Genomic DNA, 22,805 nt, shown 5'->3' on the forward strand with positions numbered 1-22,805 from the left:
TATAATAGAAAGCAATAATTGTATTATGTCTCTGCCTTAGAAAAAGAGAGAGAGAGAGAAAGAGGAACAGAAAAAGTATCAGCTAGACAGGGGGCAGGAGGGTGGGAAACCAGGACTGCAACAGTGAATACACTCGAACATCTACATTTATGGTAAGTGTACATAGCTGTACTACATTCTTCGTGTTTCACTGTTGCAGTCATCACATTTGGGTAGATGCCCAAAGCTTAGTGGAAGGGTGATGGAAGTAGATCAGGGGGCTAAGGGTTTGAGATCATGTCCTGCAAAACTGCAGTGACAAACCCTGCCCTAGACTTACAAAAAATTGGCAGATGGTAGTGCATGGTGAAGGTGTGCACCGATGTCCAAGTGGCAGCCTCCAGGATATCCCTAGTAGGTACTCCTCTGAGGAAGGCTGCTGAAGTGGAGGCTGCTCTGGTAGAGTGCATTCTAATTCCCTTTGGGGAAGGCTTTCCACGGTGCTTGTAGCAGAATCGGATGCAGTGCACTATCCATTTGGAAACTGTTTGTCTGGTTTGTTTTTTTGTCTGCCCCTGTGAAAGGCTTTGTCCTGTCCAAATAGTACCATAGCTGCCTGTGCACATCTAGGGACTGCAGAATCCTTTCACTTTTGTTTTGCAGGTTGGCAAAAACGGTGGGTAAGTGACTGGATTGGTTTAGGGCCAAACTAGAAACCACCTTGGGCATAAATGAGGGGTTGGTTCAGAGGGCAACCCTGTCCGCATGGAAGATAATGAAGGTTTCAACTTTCATCAGGGCTTGTATTTTGGAAACCCTTCTGGCTGAGGTAATGGCCAGGAGGAAGGCAGTTTCCAAGAAAGGAACTTTAAGTCTGCTGAGGCTGCTAGCTCAAAGGGAGGCAAGGTAAGCTTCTCCAGAATGAAGTTTAGATCCATGCAGGGGTGGCTGCCCTTCTGGGTGGTCTCAGGTTGTTAGTTCCCCTGAAAAACTGCTTGATCAGGGAGTGAGAGAAAATAGGGTGCACAGAATTGCAATGTGTGGAAATTGCTGAGGCATGAATTTTTATTGAGGAGAAAAAAAGGCCCTTGCTGAACAGGTCAGTCAGATAGTCCAGAATGATTGGGAGAGTAAGCTGAGTCACAGGAACTCCCTTGGCCTGGAGCCAGATACTGAACCTTTTCCACTTATCTGCGTAAGATTTCCTAGTGCTTGAGCGTCTGGCTTCTCTGAAGACTTGCAAGACCTGAATGCTGAGGATGGTAGATTGGTGATGGTTTAGGTTATAAGCCAAGCTGCCAAGTTGACAGTTTGTAACTGTGGGTGCATTAAATTTCTCTTACCTTGGGTGAGAAGGTCTGGGGTCTCCTGGAGATGCCAAGGGGGGACTGTGATAGACTGAATAGGACTGGGTACCAGTGCTGCCTGGGCCAGTCCGGTGCAATCAGAATGATCCCTGGCTTTTCTTCCCTTATCTTTATTAACACTCTCAGAAGGGGAGGGAATGCGCTGAGAGGAGAGTCCAAGAAAAGGAATGGGTATCCACTCTCCAAGCCTTGCTGTGATATTCCCTCAGGCAGAATCTGCTGAGAAGATAGTTGGTGGGTGAGGCAAAGAGACCGACCTCTAGGGTCCCCCAGGCTTGGATTATCTGTTTGAAGGTCGATTTGCTGATTTGCCACTCGTGAGGGTCCAGTACTTGCCTGCTCAATTAGTCCGCCAGGGTGTTTTGTGACCCTGGGAGGTACTGGGCTATCAGATGTAAGTTCATAGAAGGAGCCGTGGCCCATAGGGTCATGGCCTGTCTGCACAGGGGGTAGGGATGAGTTCCCCTCTGCTTATTGATGTACCACATTACTGTGGTGTTGTCTGTCTCGGTGAGGAGAGTTCCTTGAATTAGAAGGGGTTTGAAGACTATCAAGGCTTGCTGTACTGCCAGCATTTCTTTTAGATTTATGTGCAGTGGCAGTTGATGTTGGTTCCATTGCCCCTGAATGCATTTGCCCCTCAGGTAGGCCCCCCAGGCATAATCTGACGCATCTGTGGTGAGACTTTGGGTGGCAGGGGGTGGTAGGAAGGGTAGCCCCTTGTTCTGTGTACAGGCTTTGACCCACCAAAGGAACTCTGCTGTTTAAGCATGGGATCAGGGGAAAAGTTGTTTCCAGATCCTGTGAATGTTGACACCCAAAGGCTCTTTAGGTACCATTGTACTTTCCTCATATGGAATGAGAAGAATGCAGGAGGCCATGTACCCCAGGGGTTGCAGGACTTTCCTTGCAGTGAGCTGGGGTCTGTTGGCTAGTTGCCTGAAGTAACCTGAAAGGAGCATTTGCTTTTCTGGTATGAGAGATGCCATCTGGGAAGTTGTGTCTAAACTTGCTCCCAGGAAAACAATCTTTTTGGTGGGTACTAAGTTTGACTTCTTTTTGTTGATCGTGTACCCCAAGGAGGTGAAAAGTTTTATTACAAAGGCTAGCTCTCACAGCAATTTTTCCTGGGTATCTGCCTGAATGAGACAGTCGTCCAGGTATGGGTAAATGTGTATGTTTCTTTGCCTGCAGAAGGCAACAGCAGGTGCAAGGCATTTTGTGAACACTCTGGGTGCAGCAGATAAGCCAAAAGCCGAAGCAGAGAACTGAAAGTGCTGAGAGACTGCTCTGAAACAGGTATTTTCTGTAAGAGTCCCTGATAGGGATATGAAGGTATGTCTCTTTTAGATCCAGAGTAACCAGCCAAGCATCCCTGATTAGCATGGGTAGGAGAGCTGCTGGAGGGTGAGCATTTTGAATTTTGGGATGTTTAGGAAGGTATTGAGGGTCAATAAATCTAGGATGGGCCGCGAAGTGCCTTCCTTTCTGGGAACTAGAAATAGTCTTGTGTAAAATCCTAGCCCCACCTGTTTTTCTGGAATGGGTTTTACTGCTTTTATACAGTGAGCAAGGAAAGGATAAGTTTTTGAGCCTCAGCCCGCTGGTTTGGGAGAAGGTCTGGGTACCTTTTGAGAGTAGGTGGAGTGTGGAAGGAAAATTTGTAACCCTGAGAAACTATTTTTAGGACCCATTGGTCATCAGTAATAGTTGCCCAAACGTGAGGGAACTCTAAGAGCCCTCCTCCGAGGGGTATAGTCCATTTGGAGTCATGAGTTGTTTTTACTGCTAAAGGGAGGTTGCCTGGAAGTTCCTGGTTTAGGGGTGGAGGAGGGCCACTGTTTTGTTCTCCGAGAGCCCTAAGAAAGGATTTGGATGATTTGCTGCTTCTAGACCTAGACTGACTTTGCTTTGAGGTTGCAGGAAAAGCCCAATGTTTAGAGGGGTAGTGCCTGCTGAACCTTGATGGCTGCACTTGCAAGAATTCTTTAACCGTCTGCATAGATTTGGCCTTTTCCTCCATCTTTTTAAGCACCTCTTCTGCTTTGTTACCAAAAAGGTTGTCTTTATGCAGGGGTGCATCCAAAAGTTTAGATTTCACATTGTCTGGCAGGGACTGTTCCCTAAGCCATGCATGTTTACGAATGACACATCCTGAGGCTGCTGCCCTGCAAGAAGCTTCTAAGGCATCAAACCCACAGTGCAAGGAATGTTTGGTTACCTGGCAGGCAGAATGCATTAATTCCTGTAGTTCTTTAGATTCTGTCATAGTAGGAAAGGTTGCAATCTTTTTCGTTAATAGTTCCAAAATGTGCTGCTGATACTTTATCATATGGAACTGACAATTAAGTGCTCTAATAGCAAGGGTAGCGGAGGTGTATACCTTTATTCCCCATCTATCCAGAACCCTGGATATCAGACGGGGTAGGATTTTTTGATGCGGTAGCTTTAACCCCTTTGGGTGATAACCTCTGGGTCAGCAGCAGGGTTTCTGATCAGAAAACTATGAGAGTCAGGGACTCTAATATCTGTCTGGTTTTCTGGGAGCAGGAGGGATAGCATCAGGACTTAAGCTCGTCTCCAGGTATACATCATCCACCACTTCTAAAACACAGGGGATGGCCAAGGACCTGTACTGAGGGAGATCCAGAAATTCTCTATGCCTCTTCTTAGACTGAGGGTAGTCCTGACTTTCCCATTTGAAATGCTCCCTGAGAGTATGCAAGGTTTCCCCAAATGAAAACTCCTCAGGAGGGGAGGCAGAGGGAATTGATTCGTCAGCATCAGAATCCTCATATGCAGAGCCTGTATATCATCTGGTTCCACAGAAGCTACAGATAGTTCTGAATCTGATTCAGGCAAAATCTCAGGGGACAGGTCTCATTTTCATTTAACAGTAGTAGGTTGAGATCCCCTAATAAGGTAAATGACATCCTCTGTCATTTTAAGCATTTGGGACTGTGGTACTGGGCCGGAAGCCATTGGTTGTCTTTGCAAAGCTTTTCGCGGCATAGATTTGCTTGTAATAATCAAGGAATCTGGAGGTTTTGCAACAGCAGTAGTCTGAGCTGAGCTCGTCCATTTAGATCTGGATTCAGAAATATGAAATGAAGGCCCTCCTCGGAAGCCAGTGCCTGCACAGCGGCTCTGGACCTATCCAAGGTAGAGACGACCGCAGGATCGGTAATGGAGGTCAAGGCGTGCGGCATGGCAGACTCCAAAAGGGTCTCAAGAGAGGCCTGCACTGGAATAGAATCGGGCATCAGGGACTGCGAAAGTGTCTCACAGAGGCCCGAAGAACCAACAACCAATTTAGTGGTAGTGTCATCAGAAGTTTTAGTCCTTTGTGGTCTGTCTCTGTCTTTATCTTTACATTTTTTCAGTAGATTGGCGGTAGTACGGCTGACTGACACCATACCAGGGAACTTCGGAGAAGTACAAAAATGCCTAGATAAAATTTTAGCCTGACAACGAATGGTACGCGGGTTGAACAAATCACAGAAATGGCAATTAGGAACGTCGCGCTCAAGGCCTTGGCAAGTTATACAGTAAGTGAAAATCTCTATGAGGTATCTGTTTTCCACAAGCGAGACAATTATTAATTTTCTCCGACTATCAGAGCAAGAAAAAAAGGATCCCCAACGAGGTACTTAGCTTTCAAAGACTTCACTTTAATTCAGAACCGAGGACAGGTAAACGGCTGACCGGCACTCATGTGAACTGTTTCTGCTTCAGGCTCCGCGGCAAGAAAGACTGATGTAATGGCATCGGCTGCCTCTCTTTATACCTCCGATGACCTGACGTCAGTCTGCAGGCGACAGCAGCAGACACCTGAATATGAAGCCTTTGGTATTCTGGCCGGCCGAAGGCTATCCAGGAAGGAATAACCCAAATGTGATGACTGCAACAGTGAAACACGAAGAACATCTGGATGTTCCTCCAAAACTGATGAAAAGACAAGACAAAAACTGGTCAGGGAGGCTGCCAAGAGACCTATAGCAACACTGAAGGAGCTGCAGGAATTTCTGGCAAATACTGGTTGTGTACTACATGTGACAACAACCTGCTGTATTCTCCATATGTCTGGACTATGGGATAGGGTTGCAAGACAGAAGCCTTTTCTTACACAGAAAAACATCCAGGCCTGGTTAAAATTTGCAAACAATACATCAAGTCTTCCAAAAGCATGTGGGAAAATGTATTATGGGCTGATGAGACCTAGGTTGAACTTTCTGGCCACAATTCCAAAGGGTACGTTTGGCGCAAAAACAACACTTCGCATCACGAAAAGAACACCATCACCACGGTGAGGTATGGTGGTGACAGTATCATGTTTTGGGGTTGCTTTTCTTCAGCTGGAACTGGGGCTTTAGTCAAGGTGGAGGGAATTACCAGTCACTTTTGGCCCAAAACCTTCAGGCGTCTGCTAGAAAGCTGAAGATGAACAGGAATTTCACCTTTCAACATGACAATGACCCCAAGCATACATCCAAATCAACAAAAGAATGGCTTCCCCAGAAGAAAATATATTTTTGGAAAGTCCCAGCCAGGGCCCAGACCTAAATCCAATAGAAAATATGTGCAGTGTCCTGAAGAAGGCTGTGCACAAGAGATGCCCTCGCAATCTGACAGATTTGAAGCACTTTTGGCAAGGAAGAGTGGGCAAATATTGCCAAGTCAAGATGTGCCATGCTGACAGACTCCTACCTAAGAATACTGAATGTTATAATTAAATCAAAAGGTGCTTCAACAAAGTCACCCAAAGACTCCCTATGCTGTGGAATAAAATCCCGGTATATGTGAGGCAGAGCACCTCGCTGGCCTTGTTCAAGAGAAATCTTGACCAATGGATGGGAGATCGCAGATATACCCCAGGGATTACCTCAGTGTCACTGCTCAACAGAGGCACAGCAAAATAATGGGTATAGTTCCCCATACTAAAGGGGTGTGAAGCCACAAAACTATGGGCTAGGCTTGTAAATGCCCTTGGGCAGATAGCCTAGTATGAACCTATGAACCTATAACCTATTAGTTTAAGGGTGTGCACACTTATGCAACCAGCTTATTGTACGTCTTTTATTTTTTCCCCTAACAGATTTGTTTGTTTTTCAATTGAATTGTACATGCTATAGTTCACATTAAAGGTGGCAAAACTTTTGAAATTATTTATTGTAGTCTCATTTTTTTTATATCACAAAAACCTGGCATTTTAACAGGAGTGTGTACACTTTTTATATCCACTGTACTTTGAAGCTGTAACTAGCAACTATAAAAGCATAGAGCTTTTTATCATAATAGTGCTCAACAGAGCCATGCATCTAGTATGGTGACTTCCATGACACATTTACCACTGTACCTCACATCTAAGCACTCCATCGCACCCTGGGGCTCCATATGTACTTATATTCAGTGTCTTCAATGTCACAGACCACCACGGGACTGCACAAGGCTGCTGTAAATGTCTGTACAAATTCCAACCTGTAACATTTTATACAGACAAATACTTGTTCAATAATACTGTTTTGTTAAAAACGAAAGAAAAATATAAATAAGTGGGTACAAACACAGCTTACCTGATCCTGAAAATTGTTAGCCAGTAGTTCAGAGCATTGAAAAGTGCACCCAGTACACCACCTACAAATAACAATAATAACAATATGATAATAAAAGTCGTGTCTACCTACTACTGTACCGTTATCCAATAATTAATAATTTTCCAAATCACAACACACATGTAAAATACAATATCTATATCTTCAAGATTCTGTTTGAAATAATTTAGAATTAGCAGATAGATACGCTAAAAACATAAGTAAAGAATTTTCATCTCACATATTTTTTCTATCTAATGTAAGAGCTTTGAAAAATTCATATGAAAACCTTACACTGTCTTTTCAACACAATGACCATTCACTGTGGTGTACATTTATGTCTCCTTGCATAGACTGTCCCTTTTCATATTTCTTACAATCGAGGCCCTTTCCCTACAATATAACACTATCTGATGCCGAACCCATTCTTCCTAAATACCCCAGTACCCTGCAGAGCAGTGAATCAATAACGTACAGTTGTGTACACTTACCATAAATGTAGATGTTCGAGTGTATTCACTGTTGCAGTCATTACATTTGGGTAGATTCCCAAAGCTAAGGATGGGAGGAGGAATTTAGACAGTATTAGGACCAGCTATAAGGCCTGATTATCAAAGTCTTGGGTCCTGCATTGGCTGCTGTCTCATCTTCTGTGATGTCAGGTAGTCAGGGGTGTAAAGCATGCAGCTGATGCCATTACATCAGTTTTTCTTGCCCCAGATGTCAGGTACCCCCTGACGGGAAGCAATTAAATATTAAAAAATATATATATATATAAATACAATGTTATACCTCCAACAAAAAAGCAAATACACCAAAAAGCTTTTAAGCATAGCAAGGAGAGAAGAGGTATAGCCAGAAGTAGTCAGGGGGCTAGAGGGAGGGTAACTAGGACTGCAACAGTGAATACACTCGAACATCCACATTTATGGTAAGTGTACACAACTGTACTATGTTCTTCGTGTTTCACTGTTGCAGTCATCACATTTGGGTAGATTCCCAAAGCTAAGGATGGGAGGAAGAATTTAGATAGCATTAGGATCAGCTATAAGACCCTGCAAAACTGCAGTGGCAAAGCCAGTTCTGGATTTAAACAAAATTGGCAAATGGTAATGCTTGGTGAAAGTATGTACAGAACTCCAGGTGGCAGCTTCTAGGATGTCTCTGGTAGGGACACCTCTGAGAAAGGCTACAGAGGTAGATGCAGCCCTGGTTGAATGGTGTCTCATCCCCTGTGGGATAGGTTTTCCATGGTGCTTATAGCAGAAATTAATGCAATGGTCTATCCACTTAGAAATGGTTTGTTTTGAAATAGCTTTTCCCTCTGCCCCTGCAGCAAGTGCCACCAGCAGTTGTTCAGATTTCCTTTGAGGTTTAGTCCTGTCCAAGTAAAATCTAAGTTGTCTGTGCACATCTAAAGAGTGGAGTATACATTCCCCTTTGTTCTGTGAGTTAGAAAAGAAGGTTGGCAAACTAATGGATTGATTAAGACGGCATGAAGGAGGGATTGGTCCTGAGGGACACCCTGTCCACATGAAAGATGATGAAAGGCTCCTCTGCCATAAGAGCCTGTAATTCAGATACCCTTCTTGCTGAAGTGATTGTTAAAAGGAAAGCTTTTTTCCAAGAAAGGAAATTTAACTCTGCACTTGCAGCTGGCTCAAAAGGAGGAAGAGTGAGATTTTCCAATACAAAGTTAAGGTCCCAGGGTGGGGTTGAGGCTCTCCTGGGTGGTCTTAAGTTTTTGGCCCCTCTGAGGAACTGCTTGAGCAATGGATGAGAAAAGAGGGGTGGGGTTCTGTGTTGTAATGAGCTGAAATGGCTGAGGCGTGAATTCTGATGGAGGAAAAGGAAAGGCCCTTGTGAAGCATCTCAGTTACGTACTGAAGAATCTGAGGTAAATTGGGCACTGCTGTGGCCATCCCTTGAGTTTGGTTCCAGGCACAGAATCTTTTCCATTTTTTAGCATATGATTTTCTAGTACTAGGCCTCCTTGCCTCCAAAATGACATCCAACACTTGTTTGCTGAGGGATGGTAATGGAGAAATTAGGTAATTAGCCAGGCTGCCACGTTCAGGGTTTGAAGCTGGGGTGCAGAATCTGGCTCTCCTGCTGTGACAGCAGGGTAGGGGTCTGAGGCAGGTGCCATGGGGGCTAGCAGTGACACTGTGCAAGAGGGGGTACCAGTGTTGGCGTGGCCAGTCTGGTGCAATCAGTATCATCCTTGGTTTGTCCTGTTTGATCTTTAGTAGTACCTTGGAGAGGAGAGGCAGAGGAGGAAAGGCATAAACTGATAGATTTTTCCAGCCGAAGGACATAGCATCCACTTTCCAAGCTTGTTTGTGGGGAGTCTTTGTGCAGAATTTGTCCAACTGGTAGTTCTGAGGGGAGACAAACAGGTTTATATCGGGGCTCCCCCATTTGTTTATCAACATGTTGAAAGTCTTTGGTTCCAGTTTCCACTCGTGTGGGTCCATGAGATTTCTGCTTAGTTCGTCTGTCAGTGTATTTAGTTTTCCTGGCAGGAATTGAGCCTGTAGATGCACTTGGCAGCTTAAGGCTGTGTTCCACAGAGCCATGGCTAGTCTGCAGAGGGGGTAAGAATGGGTACCTCCCTGCTTAAGTACCACATGACAGTGGTGTTGTCCATCTTTACCATTAATTGTCCTGGAAGAATGTGGTCCTTGAAGGCTATTACAGCATTCTGTACAGATAACATTTCTTTGTGATTGATATGCAGGTGCATTTGACTTTGGTTCCATGCATAGTCTGATGCATCTGTTAGGGTTTGGGCGGCAGGGGGTAGAGTGAATGGTAGACCCTTGTTTTGTTGGCAGGCCTCTGCACAACAAAGGAATTCTAACTGTAGGCAAGGTATGATAGGAATCATTGCTTCTAGATCCTGAGAATGTTGACACCATAGGCTTTTTAGATACCACTGTAGTTTCTTCATATGCAGTCTTGCATATGGAATTAGTAGAATGCAGGAGGCCATGAACCCCAAGGTTTGCAGTAGCCTTGCAGATAGCAGGGTTTTTGTGGCCACTAGTTTGAAGTAAGTTGTCAAATGAATTTGTTTCTCTGGCATGAGGAGAGCCATCTGGGAAGTTGTGTTCAAGCTTGCTCCCAGGAATATAATTTGTTGATAGGGTACCAGATGTGATTTATTTTCGTTTATGGTGTACCCCAGACAGGTTAGCACCTTTTGTACAAATGCCAGATGATTCAAAAGTATTTCCTGGCTTTCTGCCTGAATTAGACAATCGTCCAGGTATGGGTATATTTGAATATTTCTTTGCCTGCAAAATGCAATGACTGGGGCTAGGCACTTTGTGAATACCCTGGGCGCAGTAGATAAGCCAAAGGGCAGTGCAGAGAATTGATAGTGCATGTAGCCTGCTTTGACACTTAGGTATCTTCTGCAAGATTCCCTGATTGGGATGTGCAGGTAGGCTTTCTTTAAATCCAGTGTTGCCAACCAGGCATCTTTGCCTAGCATAGGAAGCAATTGGTGAAGACTTAGCATCTTGAATTCTGGAATCACCAAAAAGGTGTTTAAGATAGAAAGGTCCAGGATAGGACACCATAGGTTCATAGGTAGGTACCAGGCTATTTGCCTGAAGGCATTTATAAGCCTAGCCAGAATGTGCTGGCTTTCGCCACCCCCTTAGATATGTTCCTGTGCCTCTGTCCAGCATTCATCAGTAATCTGCACACTGCCTCTTATTAAGCCTCACTAATCCAATATGCTGATGAATATGTTTATATGCATATCTAATAACCTGTCACATCTTCAACAAATAATACAAGAAGCGTTGTCCTCCAGTAAGACTGAGCTTACCAATGCCTACCTTCTATTAAACCCTAATAAAACGAAACAGCACTGACTCACCCCAAAAACTCACAGTCAACAAACTACCAAATTTAAAATCTTTTCCCTTAATAACACAGAAATTGACACTGACAAACTCAAACTCGAGCTTCACATTTACAATAATATCAAAAAATGCACCAAAAACTCAGAATGCTTTCCTAAACCCAGCTACAAGAGCCCCCCTGCTGGCACTCTACTCCTACCCTCTCTGCTTTACGATGCCCCATTTCTTACCAACTTACAAACTTCCCTAAAGACAAAAATTCAAATATGCTATAAAAAAATTGCAAAATTCGCAACAACCGTCTCTCACCTCACACACCACTTTTAACCTCTCAACTCATTACAGCCTAGTGACACCTACAGATGCTTTTGCTGTTACATCCAGCTGATGTCTCTAAGCATCTAATATAGTTTGCTAATATCTGTATTAATAATTTTTAAACAGTGCTAGATACAAGCCATTGAATAATTTCATCTAAAAACTTACATGATGTGTGACACAAAGTACAGTTTTGTACCTACCATAAATGTAGATGTTCGAGTGTTCACCCTGCTGCAGTCATCACACTTAGGTTATCCTGCCATCAGGCAGTCCCGCAGTCGGCCTGAATTCCAAAGTCATGGTCCGGCGTCAGTTGCTGTCGCTTCTTCCCTGACGTCAGAGCGCCAGGGGTATATAAGAGGCATCTGACGCCATTTTCTTCAGTTTTTCTTGCCCCAGATGTCAGATGTCAGGTGCCCCCAATAGGTAGGCAAAATATATATATATATATATATATATATATATATATATATATATATATATATATATATATATACACACATAGCTAGATAAAAATAAAGCAATACCTTTAGGCACAAGCAAATACACCACAGAGGTTGTACAGGATAGAATGGTATAGATAAGTCCAGCTAGTTCAGAGGGGATGGAGGGAGGGTAACCTGGACTGCAGCAGGGTGAACACTCGAACATCTACATTTATGGTAGGTAAAAAACTGTACTATGTTCATCGTGTTACCCTGCTGCAGTCATCACACTTGGGTTGAATCCCAAAGCAAAGGATGGGAGGTAGAGTTAAACAGAGTTAGAAGGAGCTAGTAGGCCCTGCAAAAATGCAGTGGCAGAACCAGCTCTAGTCTTTGAATATAGAGGTAAGTGATAGTGTTTGGTGAAGGTGTGCACTGAACTCCAATTTGCAGCTTCCAGAATATCCTTGGTTGGCACTCCCCTGAGAAAGGCTGCTGATGTAGCTGTAGCCCTGGTGGAGTGGGACCTAATGTTAGTAGGTACCGGTTTCCCATGATGCGTGTAGCAGAAACGTATGCAATGCCCTATCCATTTAGAAATGGTCTGTTTTGAGATAGCTTTTCCTTGTGATCCTGTAACATAGGCTACAAAGAGCTGGTCAGAATTTCTGAAAGCCTTAGTTTAATCCAAGTAGTAACGTAATTGCCTGTGAATGTCCAAAGAGTGCAGAGTCTTTCTCCTTTGTTCTGGGGATTTGGGAAAAAGGTGGGCAAATGAATGGTTTGGTTTAGGGCCACACTGGATACCACCTTTGGCATAAAGGAAGGGTTAGTTCGTGGAGAGACTCTGTCTTGATGAAAAATGAGGAAAGGCTCCACTGCCATTAGTGCCTGTAGCTCTGAGACTCTTCTAGCTGAGATTATTGCAAGTAGCAGGGCAGGTTTCCATGAAAGAAATTTTAAATCAGCTGAAAAAGCTGGTTCAAAGGGCGGCAGTATAAGATTTTCCAGAACAAAGTTGAGATCCCAAGTAGGTGTTGGTGCTCTCCTTGGTGGTCTTATGTTCTTAGCCCCTCTGAGGTACCGTCTTAGGAGTGGATGTGAGAATAAAGGAGGATCCGTTTTGTAATGAGCTGAAATTGCTGAGGCGTGGATCTTAATAGATGAAAAGGAAAGACCTTTGTGCAACATCTCAGTTCAATATTGTAGAATCTGAGGAATGTTTGGATCAATAGGATTTTGGCCTTTAGCCTGGTTCCAGGGGCAAAATCTTCTCCATTTGTCTGAATAGGTTTTCCTGGTGCTGGGCCTCCTGGCCTCCAGACTGTTTTGGATAGAGGTGTTGGCTGGTTGCTTAGGTAATTTGCCATGCAGCCAGGTTTAAAGTCTTGAGCTGGCTGTGTAGAATCTGATGGTCTCGCTGGGTGAGCAGGTGAGGAGTTTGTGGTACAATCCATGGTGGGACATGGGCCATGTTCCTTAAAATTGGATACCAATGCTGGCATGGCCAGTCTGGTGCAAGGAGTATCACTTGTGTCCTCTCTAATCTGACTTTCAGCATTACCTTTGCAAGAAGAGGCAGTGGAGCAAAGGCATACAATGTTAATGTTTTCCAACTGAATGAGAGGGTGTCCACTTTCCAAGCTTGTGGATGGAATGTCCTTGTGCAAAATGTTTGAAGTTGGCAGTTTTGGGGGCTTGCAAACAGATCTATGTCTGGGCGTCCCCATTTTTGAGCTATCACTGCAAATACTTGTGGATCTAGTTTTCACTCGTGTGGATCCATGATGTTTCTGCTTAGGTCGTCTGCCAATGTGTTTTTCTTTCCTGGCAGGAATTGTGCTTGTAATTGAACCTGGTAAGTGTTCCACAAGGTCACTGCTTGCCTGCATAGAGGGTAGGAATGTGTGCCCCCTTGCTTGTTTATGTACCACATTACTGTGGTATTGTCCGTCTTTTTTATTAGTTGTCCTGGGTGCAAGAGGTTCTTGAAAGCTGTTAGGACATTCTGTACTGCTAGCATTTCTTTTTGATTGATATGCAGATGCCTCTGATCTGTAGTCCATTTGCCCTGAACGCACTGTCCTGCCACGTGTGCTCCCCAGGCATAGTCCGATGCATCTGTTGTCATAGTTTGCCTGGCTATGGGTAAGGTGAGAGGCTGACCCTTGTTGAGGTGACAAGCCTGTGCCCACCATAGAAACTCCTGCTGAAGGCAGGGAATGAGTGGTATCATCGTTTCCAAGCTGTGGCTGTGCTGAGTCCATACGCTTTTCAGGTACCATTGTAATTTCCTCATATGCAGTTTTGCAAATGGTATTAGTAGTATGCAAGATGCCATGAATCCCAAAGCCTGCAGAATTTTTCTTGCAGGGAGTTGGGTCTTTGTTGCCATTATTTTGAAGTATTGAGTCAGCTGTTGTTTCTTGTCTGGCGTGAGATAAGCCATCTAGGCCATTGTATTCAAGCTGGCACCCAGGACTATTATGTTTTGTGAGGGCACTAGTTTTGATTTCTTTTCATTTACTGTGTACCCTAGGCAACTTAGAAGGCGTTTGACAAATGCCAGATGCTTTAAAAGAATGTCCTTGCTTTCTGCTTGAATAAGGCAGTCGTCCAGGTATGGGTATATTTGATTTATTCTTTGTCTGCAGTATGCAATTACTGGTGCCAGGCATTTTGTGAAGACCCAGTGCAGAGAATTGATAATGCGTTGAACCTGCAATGAAGCGGAGGTATCTTCTGAAATTTTGTCTGATAGGGACATGCAGGTATGCCTCCTTGAGGTCCAATGTTACTAGCCAAGCATTCTTGCCCAGCATGGGAAGAAGCTGCTGTAGTGTTAGCATCCTGAATTTTGGTACTTGCAGATAGGTGTTTAGAATTGAAAGATCCAGAATGGGTCTCCATGCTTTGTCCTTTCTTGGGACTAGAAAGAGTCTTGAGTAAAATCCTTGTCCTTGCTCCTGTGTCGGTACCTGTTTAATGGCTCTCATGTCCATGAGAGCTGTAATTTGTTTTTGTCCCTCTGCCCATTGATTTGGTGGCAGGTTTGGCATTCCTTTTATCCTTGGTAAGGTATGAAAGTGGAATCTGTATCCTTGAGAGACAATGTCTAGATAACATTTGTCTTTTGTGATGATGTGCCAGTTATCTGCAAAAAAAGCTAATTTTCCTCCCAAGGGAGCTGCCAAGAGAAATTTGTTGGGTAGTTTGAGGGTCGAGTCATTGTGTTTGTCTTCTGCTAGCTTGGGGCCTGTCTTCTCCTCCTTTCTGGGTAGCAGTACCCCATTGGCGAGGTTTGTAAGGGCCTTGTGACTGACCTCTGCCCCTTGTGTGTCTGTATTTGCCTCTCTGTGATCTGCCAGAAGCTGGAAAGGACCAGTTTTTCGTTGGCCAATTTCTGCTGAAACGAGGGGGTTGTACCTGCAAAAAATCCTTGACCGTCTGCATAGACCTTGCCTTATCCTCCATTTTCTTTAAAGCCTCTTCTGCTTTAACACCAAATAATACATCCTGCTGTAAAGGTGCATCCAATAATTTTGCTTTAACATGATCAGGAAGGGTTTGTTCTTTTAACCAAGCATGTCTACGTATGACAGAGCCAGTAACAGCTGCTCTACAGGAAGCTTCCAACGAATCAAATCCGCATTGTAAAGTATGTTTGCCCACCTGTTCAGCTGCATGCAACAGATCCTGCATTTCCTTGAATTCAGACTGTTCAGTATGTGTGCTCATTTTTTGTTTTAATTGAGACATTAGGAATAGCTGATATTTCAGTATGTGAAAAGTACAGTTTTGTACCTACCATAAATGTAGATGTTCGAAGATCCACATTGCTGCAGTCCTGACACTTGGGTAGTCCGCTGTCCCAGTCGGCCCGAATACCAAAGTATAAGGCTGACGTCGGTCAAGGCGCATTAGTCTGACGCCAGGCCGCCTGGGTACCCATGCGCATGACCGACGCCATTTCCAGTCTTTTCTTGCCCCAGATGTCAGAAGACCCTAAAAAGATAAGGCCAAACCAAACAACACACCAAACCCCCTGTACCAAATATATGTACAATATATACAAAGTCAGAAAGGTACAATCCCACCCACAACCACCCCTAAACACAGAGGGAAGGAGGTGGACTGCAGCAATGTGGATCTTGAACATCTACATTTATGGTAGGTACAAAACTGTACTATGTTCTTCATCTCACATTGCTGCAGTCCTGACACTTGGGTAGAATCCCAAAGCAGAGGTAAGGGAGGATGGCAAATCACAAAGAAGCAGGAGCTGACAGCATGCCCTGTAAAATAGCAGTGGCAAAACCAGCCCTAGATTTAGAGTAGAGAGGAAGGTGGTAATGCTTAGAGAAGGTATGCACTGAACTCCAAGTAGCTGCCTCCAAAATATCCTTAGTTGCCACCCCTTAGAAATGCTGTTGAAGTGGCAGTAGCCCTAGTGGAATGAGGCCTAATCCCAGCTGGAATCTCCTTGCCATGATGGGAGTAACAGAAAGTAATTCAAACCCAATCCACTTAGAAATAGTTTGTTTTGACACAGGCTTACCCTGAGAACTCAAAGCAAACGAAACAAACAACTGCTGAGACTGCCTAAAATCCTTAGTCCTGCTTAAATAATAACGTAATTGCCTGTGTACATCTAAAGTGTGCAAAATCTTTTCCCCCTTATTTTGGGGATTTGCATAAAAGGCAGGCAAATGAATAGTTTGGTTTAAAGCCACACTAGAAACCACTTTAGGCATAAAGGAAGGATTAGTACGTAAAGATACCCTATCCTTATGAAAAATCAGGAAAGGCTCAACCGCCATAAGGGCCTGCAATTCAGACACCCTTCTTGCAGAGGTAATGGCTAACAAAAAAGCAGTCTTCCATGACAAATATTTCAATTCAGCAGTAGCTGCAGGCTCAAACGGTTGTAGAGTGAGTTTCTCCAACACAAAATTGAGGTCCCAAGCAGGAGTAGGAGCTCGGGGGTCTTATATTCTTTACCCCTCTAAGAAATTGCTTGAACAAAGGATGAGAAAACAATGGTGGGTCACAATCATAGTGAGCTGAAATTGCTGCAGCATGAATCTTAATGGAAGAGAAAGACAAACCTTTGTCCAATAACTCAGTAAGATATTGAAGAGCCACACTCAAATTTGGCTCAGAAACATCCAAATCCTTTGCTGCACACCAAAATAAAAATCTCTTCCATTTTCCTGCGTACACTTTCCTTGTACTAGGTCTTCTGGCTTCCATAATCACATTCAAAACTTGTTGAGGAAGCTGAGACCTGCTATGGTTCAAAACAGAATATGCCAGGCTGTTAGATGAAGAGAGTGAAGCTTGACATTGAGTAGATGCCCGTCCTTCTGAGACAATAGGTGTGGAATCAAAGGTAAGGGCCATGGAGGCTTCCTTACCAGACTCCTCAGCAATGGGTACCAGTGCTGCCGAGGCCAATCTGGAGCTATTAAAATCATCCTTGGCTTGTCTTGTCTGACCTTTAGGAGTACCTTTGGGAGGAGAGGCAGAGGTGGAAAGGCATACACATGAAGATTTTTCCAACTGAAAGAAAGAAAGAGCATCCACTTTCCAGGCTGTGTGATGAAACCTTTTCGTGCAAAACTTTGGCAGCTGGTGGTTTAGTGGAGAAGCGAACAGATCTATGTCTGGAGTTCCCCATGACACTGTCAATGTCTGAAATACATGAAGATCCAGTTTCCACTCGTGGGGATCCATGATTTGCCTGCTTAACACATCTGCTAAGGAGTTCTGTGCTCCTGGCAGAAACCTTATGAAGATTCAGTTGCAAGCAGTCTCCCACAAAATCATTGCTTGCCTGCATAGAGGATAAGAATGTGTTCCCCCTTGTTTGTTGATGTACCACATGACAGTTGTGTTGTCTGTTAGAATCAACACCTGCCCTGGAAGAAGTAAATCCTTGAAAGCCAGTAATGCAAACTGGACTGCTAACATCTCCTTCATGTTGATATGTAGATGCTGCAGTCTGGCAGGCCACTTGTCTTGTATCCACTTTCCATTCAGATGAGCTCCCCAAGCTGTGTCTGAGGCATCTGTCGTTAGAATCTGACTCGCCTCTGGCCGGGTCACAGAGAGTCCCTTGTTTAGGTGACATTCCTGAGCCCACCACAAAATTCCTTTTGAATGCAAGGTATTATTTGAATGACAGTGTCCAAATCCTGGCAGTGCTGTGTCCATACATTTTTGAGATACCACTGTAGCTTCCTCATATGCAGTTTGGCATTGGGAAGTACCAGAATACAAGATGCCATGAACCCTAAGGCTTGAAGGACTGTCCTTGCAGTCAGCCCGGACTGATGAGATAGTTGATGGAAGTAAAGAGAAAGATTCTTTTGTTTGTCCGGGGTTAAAAAGGCCATCTGTTGCTGTATTCAGTCTCACACCCAGAAAGCACATGTCTTGAGAGGGTACTAGACTGGACTTTATTTCGCTCACAGAATACCCTAGGCATCTTAGCACTGCTATCACATATTCCAAATGCTGAAGAAGCACGCCCTTCCTTGAGCCAGAATCAGGCAATCGTCCAAATAAGGATAGATTTGTATTCCTTTTAGCCTGAAGAAAGCTGTCACTGGAGCCAGAACCTTTGTGAATACTCTGCAGTAGATAAGCCAAAGGGCAATGCAGAGAACTGATAATGAGAACTCCCAGCTCGAAAACGCAGATACTTCCTGCAAATTAGTCTGATAGGAACATGAAGGTAAGCTTCCTTGAGATCCAAAGTTACCATCCAGTGATCTTTGCCCAGCAGAGGTAAAAGCTGTTGTAACGTCAACATTTTGAACTTGGGAATGTCCAGATAAGTGTTGAGGATAGACAGATCCAAAATTGGTCTCCACGTGTTCCCCTGTTTGGTACTAGGAACAGGCGAGAATAAAATCCTAGGCCCCTTTCTGGCACAGGAACCGGCTGAATGGCCCTATTTGGAGCAACAGAGAAATTTGCTTGTGAGCCTCTTTCCTTTGTTGAGGAGGAATGTCTGGCATGCCTTTGAAAGGAGGCAAGGTATGGAAATAAAACCTGTAACCGTGGTGAATGATATCCAATACCCATCTGTCTTGGGTAATTAAACTCCAGTTTTCTTTGAAAAGTGCCAACCTTCCTCCCAAAGGTGCTGCCAGACGAGAAGATTCTGGCAGCTGAAAAGGCAGGTCATTGGGTCTGTTTACGAAAGGACTGACCCCTGCCCTCACCAGAAGACTGAGCAGGTGAACTCCTGTTCTAGGCCTAAAAGAACCTTGAGCTCTGCCCCTACCACGCCTAGACCTACCCCTAGACTGGGAATCATAAGCAGGATATGTCCACCCCTTGGTAGGCCAATTTCTACTAAACTGGAGGCTGAACCTGCAAAAATCTTTAACAGTCTGCATAGACTTAGCCTTGTCTTCCATTTTCTTTAGAACTGCTTCCACAGGCGAACCAAACACCACATCAGATTGTAAAGGAGCATCTAAAATCCTTGTCTTCACATGCTCAGCTAAATTCTGATCCCTCAACCAGGCGTGCCTGCGAAGAACCGAACCAGTGGCAGCCACCCTAAGAGGCCTGCACAGCATCAAAACCACATTGCAAAGAATGCTTACCCACCTGTTCAGAAACATGAACTAAATCCTGCAACTCTTTACACTCAATACCTTCCGCCAAAGCATCTACCTTAGACTTTAATTGTGAAAGGAGATAATTTTGGTATTTCAACATGTGAAACTGGCAATTCAAAGCTCTCATGGCCAAAGTGGAAGAAGTATACACTTTCTTTCCCCATCTATCCAAAGCCCTTGCCTCTTTATCTGGAGGAACAGGATTTTTAACAACAGAAGCCTTAACACCTTTAGGCCCCTGTGAAACAGTTTCTGGGTCTGCCCTAGGACTCTTAAAAGATACTTATGAGCTTCAGGCACCCTATAATATCTATCCTGTTTAACTGGAGCAGGAGGCAAAGAATCAGGGTTCAGAGAAGCCTCTGCAAAACATCCTCCACCACATCTAGAACAGGAGGTATAGCTAAAGGCCTATGCTGGGGTAGAAACAAAATTCCTAAGCCTTTTCCTGAATCAGAGAAATCCTGACCTTGCCATTTAAAATGCTGCCTCATGGAATGAAGAGTCTCTGAAAATGGAAAATCCTCAGGAGGAGAAGCAGAAGGAGTAGAATCATGTATATCAGAATCAGAGTAAGGGAATACTCCTGCAAGTCTTCAGCGAAGACTCAGAAGCATCCGAACACTGCTCAAAACTCCCAAGCTCAGGTTCCACCCTAGGCCTCTTATCAGGAGGGGCATAGAACCTCTAATCATTGTAATCAAATCTTCTGCCATCTTAAGCATATGCTTCTAGGTACAGACCCTGAAGAACTAGGGGTAACACCTGAAACAAAACCTGGCCTGCCCCTGGGAGAAGCCTTGGAAACAGCAGGGAGGGCCTAACCACCTTAGGAAGGGAGGGAAGAACAGCTACCGAGAAGCCCCTTCCGCCTGGCCTACCTCCTGAGAGGTCACATCTTGCAGTAATAAAGTCTCACCCTGGGATTCCAAAGAAATTTCTGGCTGAACCTCTGGCTCCACCGAGCCTCTAAAGAACCAACGTCCGCACGGACGGTTCTTCCAGCCTAGGCTTTGCTGTTTTGTCCTTGCGCTTTTGCCGGAGCATCCGACGGCATTTTATAATTACACCGCTTCCCAAAACTAACCTGGCACAATCTAATCTTCTCTTTATAGTGCGTTTAAATCTAGCACAAGAGCGACAACAACGCCGTGCTCAGGCCCTAAGCAAGGTATACACAAGGTATGGTAATCCCTATGAGGTATCTGTTTCCCACAAGAAATACAGTTATTCACTTTTTCTGACATCCGTAAAATACTGAGGCAAGAAAAACCAAAATATTTAGCCAACTTGGATTCGGTCTGAAACTCCGACTGAAAATCTCAGAACGCCAACCTGCACTTGCAAAACTGCTTCTGCATCGGACCATGCGGCAAAAGAGGAAATGACGCCGGTCATGCGCATTTGTACCCTGACGCCCTGACGCCAGACTAATGCGCCTTGACATTCGGGCCGACTGGGACAGCGGACTACCCAAGTGTCAGGACTGCAGCAATGTGAGATGAAGAACATCTGACAATCTAATGCTCTCATAGTCAGAGTTGCTGAGGTGTACATTTTCTTTCCCCATCTATCTAGGGCTCTGGAATCCCTTTCAGAGGGCACAGGATTTTTAGCCATACAAGCTTTAGCTCCCTTAGGACCCTGGGAAATCAAGAGGTCTGTGCTGGGGTAGTAAAAGGAACTCTCGGAGCCTTTTCATAGAATCAGAGTAGTCCTGGCCTTCCCAGTGGAAATGTTCCCTCATGGTATGTAAAGTTTCCCCAAAAGAGTAGTCTTCAGGGGGAGATGCTGAGGGAAGAGAGTCTTCAGCATCAGAGTCTTCATAAGGTGGAGAAGTGTAATCCTGTTCCTCAGAAGAATCTGAGGAAATTGAAACCTGGTCAATGGAAGCATAATCCTCCTTTTGTCTTGGTCTTTTATCAGGAGGGGGATGGGAACCCCTGATTAGGGTAATCAAATCTTCAGCCATCTTAAGCATCTGTTTCTTAGGCATGGGGCCTTGAACTGTAGACTGATGTACAGTCTTCTTTGGTTTTAAAGGAGTTTTAAGCGTAGCATAAGATTTAATGGTGAGTGTAGTCGGTCTGAAGACACCTTCTGCAACCAAAGGTGTTTCCACTGCACCAGGGTCTACTTCTGCTCCGGTGTCGGAAGGGTCTAATGAAGATGGCTGCGTCGGCCTAGTAGACTCCGCTTGAGAATCCACAGCGGTCTGGGGTTCCAGTTCTGCGGTCATCAGGGACTGCGTAGGTGCCTCACTGAAAACCGGAGAACCGGCGAAAGGCCCAGCAGAGGCCTCGGAGTCTGGCTTGTTTCTAGGTTGCCTGTCCTTATCCTTGCGTTTTTTAGGCATGCCAGTCGTCGGCTGCTCCGACGGCATGATATAATTAAATTTCCTACCAAAGTAATGTCGTGCGAAGTCAAAACGGCATTTGATAGTTCGTTTATTAAACCTAGCACAAAACAGACAACCTGTGACGTCGTGGTCTGGGCCTAGGCAAGGAATACAATAGGAATGGAAGTCCTTATGAGGTATTTGCTTCCCACAAGAAATGCAATTGTTAACTTTTTCTGACATCAGACTGAGGCAAGAAAAGGTTCCCCAACGGGGTACTTAGCTTTACTGAAGACTTTGCCCCTAGCGCTCTGATGTCAGGGAAGAAGTGACAGCAACCGACGCCGGACCAAGACTTTGGAATTCAGGCCGACTGCGGGACCGCCTGACGGCAGGATAACCCAAGTGTGATGACTGCAGCAGGGTAACACGATGAACATCTGCACTGATATCTGACCTCTGTTTAGTACTGTTTAAAAGATATTAATTGTTGTTCGTGTACTATTCCTTTATATTGTCATACTGTTCATATTTTACTAAACAGCTCAACAAACAAGTAACATGGCCATATCCACTTAGCCACATATGAAACCCACAGATGGAAGAACAAAATGCTGACAGTATGTATGTAGCTTGAGTAGTTACTGACATATTGTGAGTTGTTTAAAAAATGTTATACAATTTATAGTTTCTCTATTATGACTTAGAAGAAGACTTAGAATCTCATGAACACTGCCGCCTTAAAGATTTGTTTGTGCTGAACAGTTTGCCATTTACATTTCTTTGCCAACACTTATGGCTCCAGAGATATGAGCATTTATTTGAAATGTGAGGCTATATCTTGATTTTGTCAAAAAGCTCAGGATGCAGTCAAGGGGAGTTAAGAGTACAAATCTCCATAGCTGTACTGGAATGAACGACTTAAAACTCTAAAGTGTCTCCAACTTCCTAATCACTTAACCTATGCATAACTATTTATAATACATAAAACTGTACTTACGCTATCAGCCTGTCCTGCCCTGAAATCCATTCTCCATAGCTACCACCCAAACAGGCCTCTGCAGTCAGAAGACAAACACTTCCTCTCTGTTCATAAACCTAACGAAAGTGCAGGGGATCCTCTACTCCTTCTCCAGTGCCAAAACTTGGAACTCACTACCTTCGGCCATCAGAAAAAAAATCTAATTTTCATGCTTTTAAAACATGCTCTGCAAGACTTCATTTTTAACTTCTGGCTCTGCTCTAGCTCCAACCCAGGCTGGACCTTTC

At 44.4% G+C, this 22,805-nt stretch overlaps 1 protein-coding gene across 1 annotated transcript in view; it reads right to left on the minus strand.

Moving 5' to 3' along the window:
- Positions 1-22,805, minus strand: part of CLCN7 (chloride voltage-gated channel 7) — a 1,228,907-nt gene that overhangs the window by 488,393 nt on the left and 717,709 nt on the right. Inside the window, exon 14 of the mRNA XM_044089120.1 lies at positions 6,920-6,980. Coding sequence (XP_043945055.1) covers positions 6,920-6,980 — 61 coding nt within the window. The remainder of the gene's footprint in view (positions 1-6,919; positions 6,981-22,805) is intronic.

This window comes from Protopterus annectens, chromosome 12.part0 (assembly GCF_019279795.1).
Source record: "Protopterus annectens isolate FY-2018-M chromosome 12.part0, PAN1.0, whole genome shotgun sequence".
Taxonomy (NCBI): Eukaryota; Metazoa; Chordata; order Ceratodontiformes; family Protopteridae; genus Protopterus; species Protopterus annectens.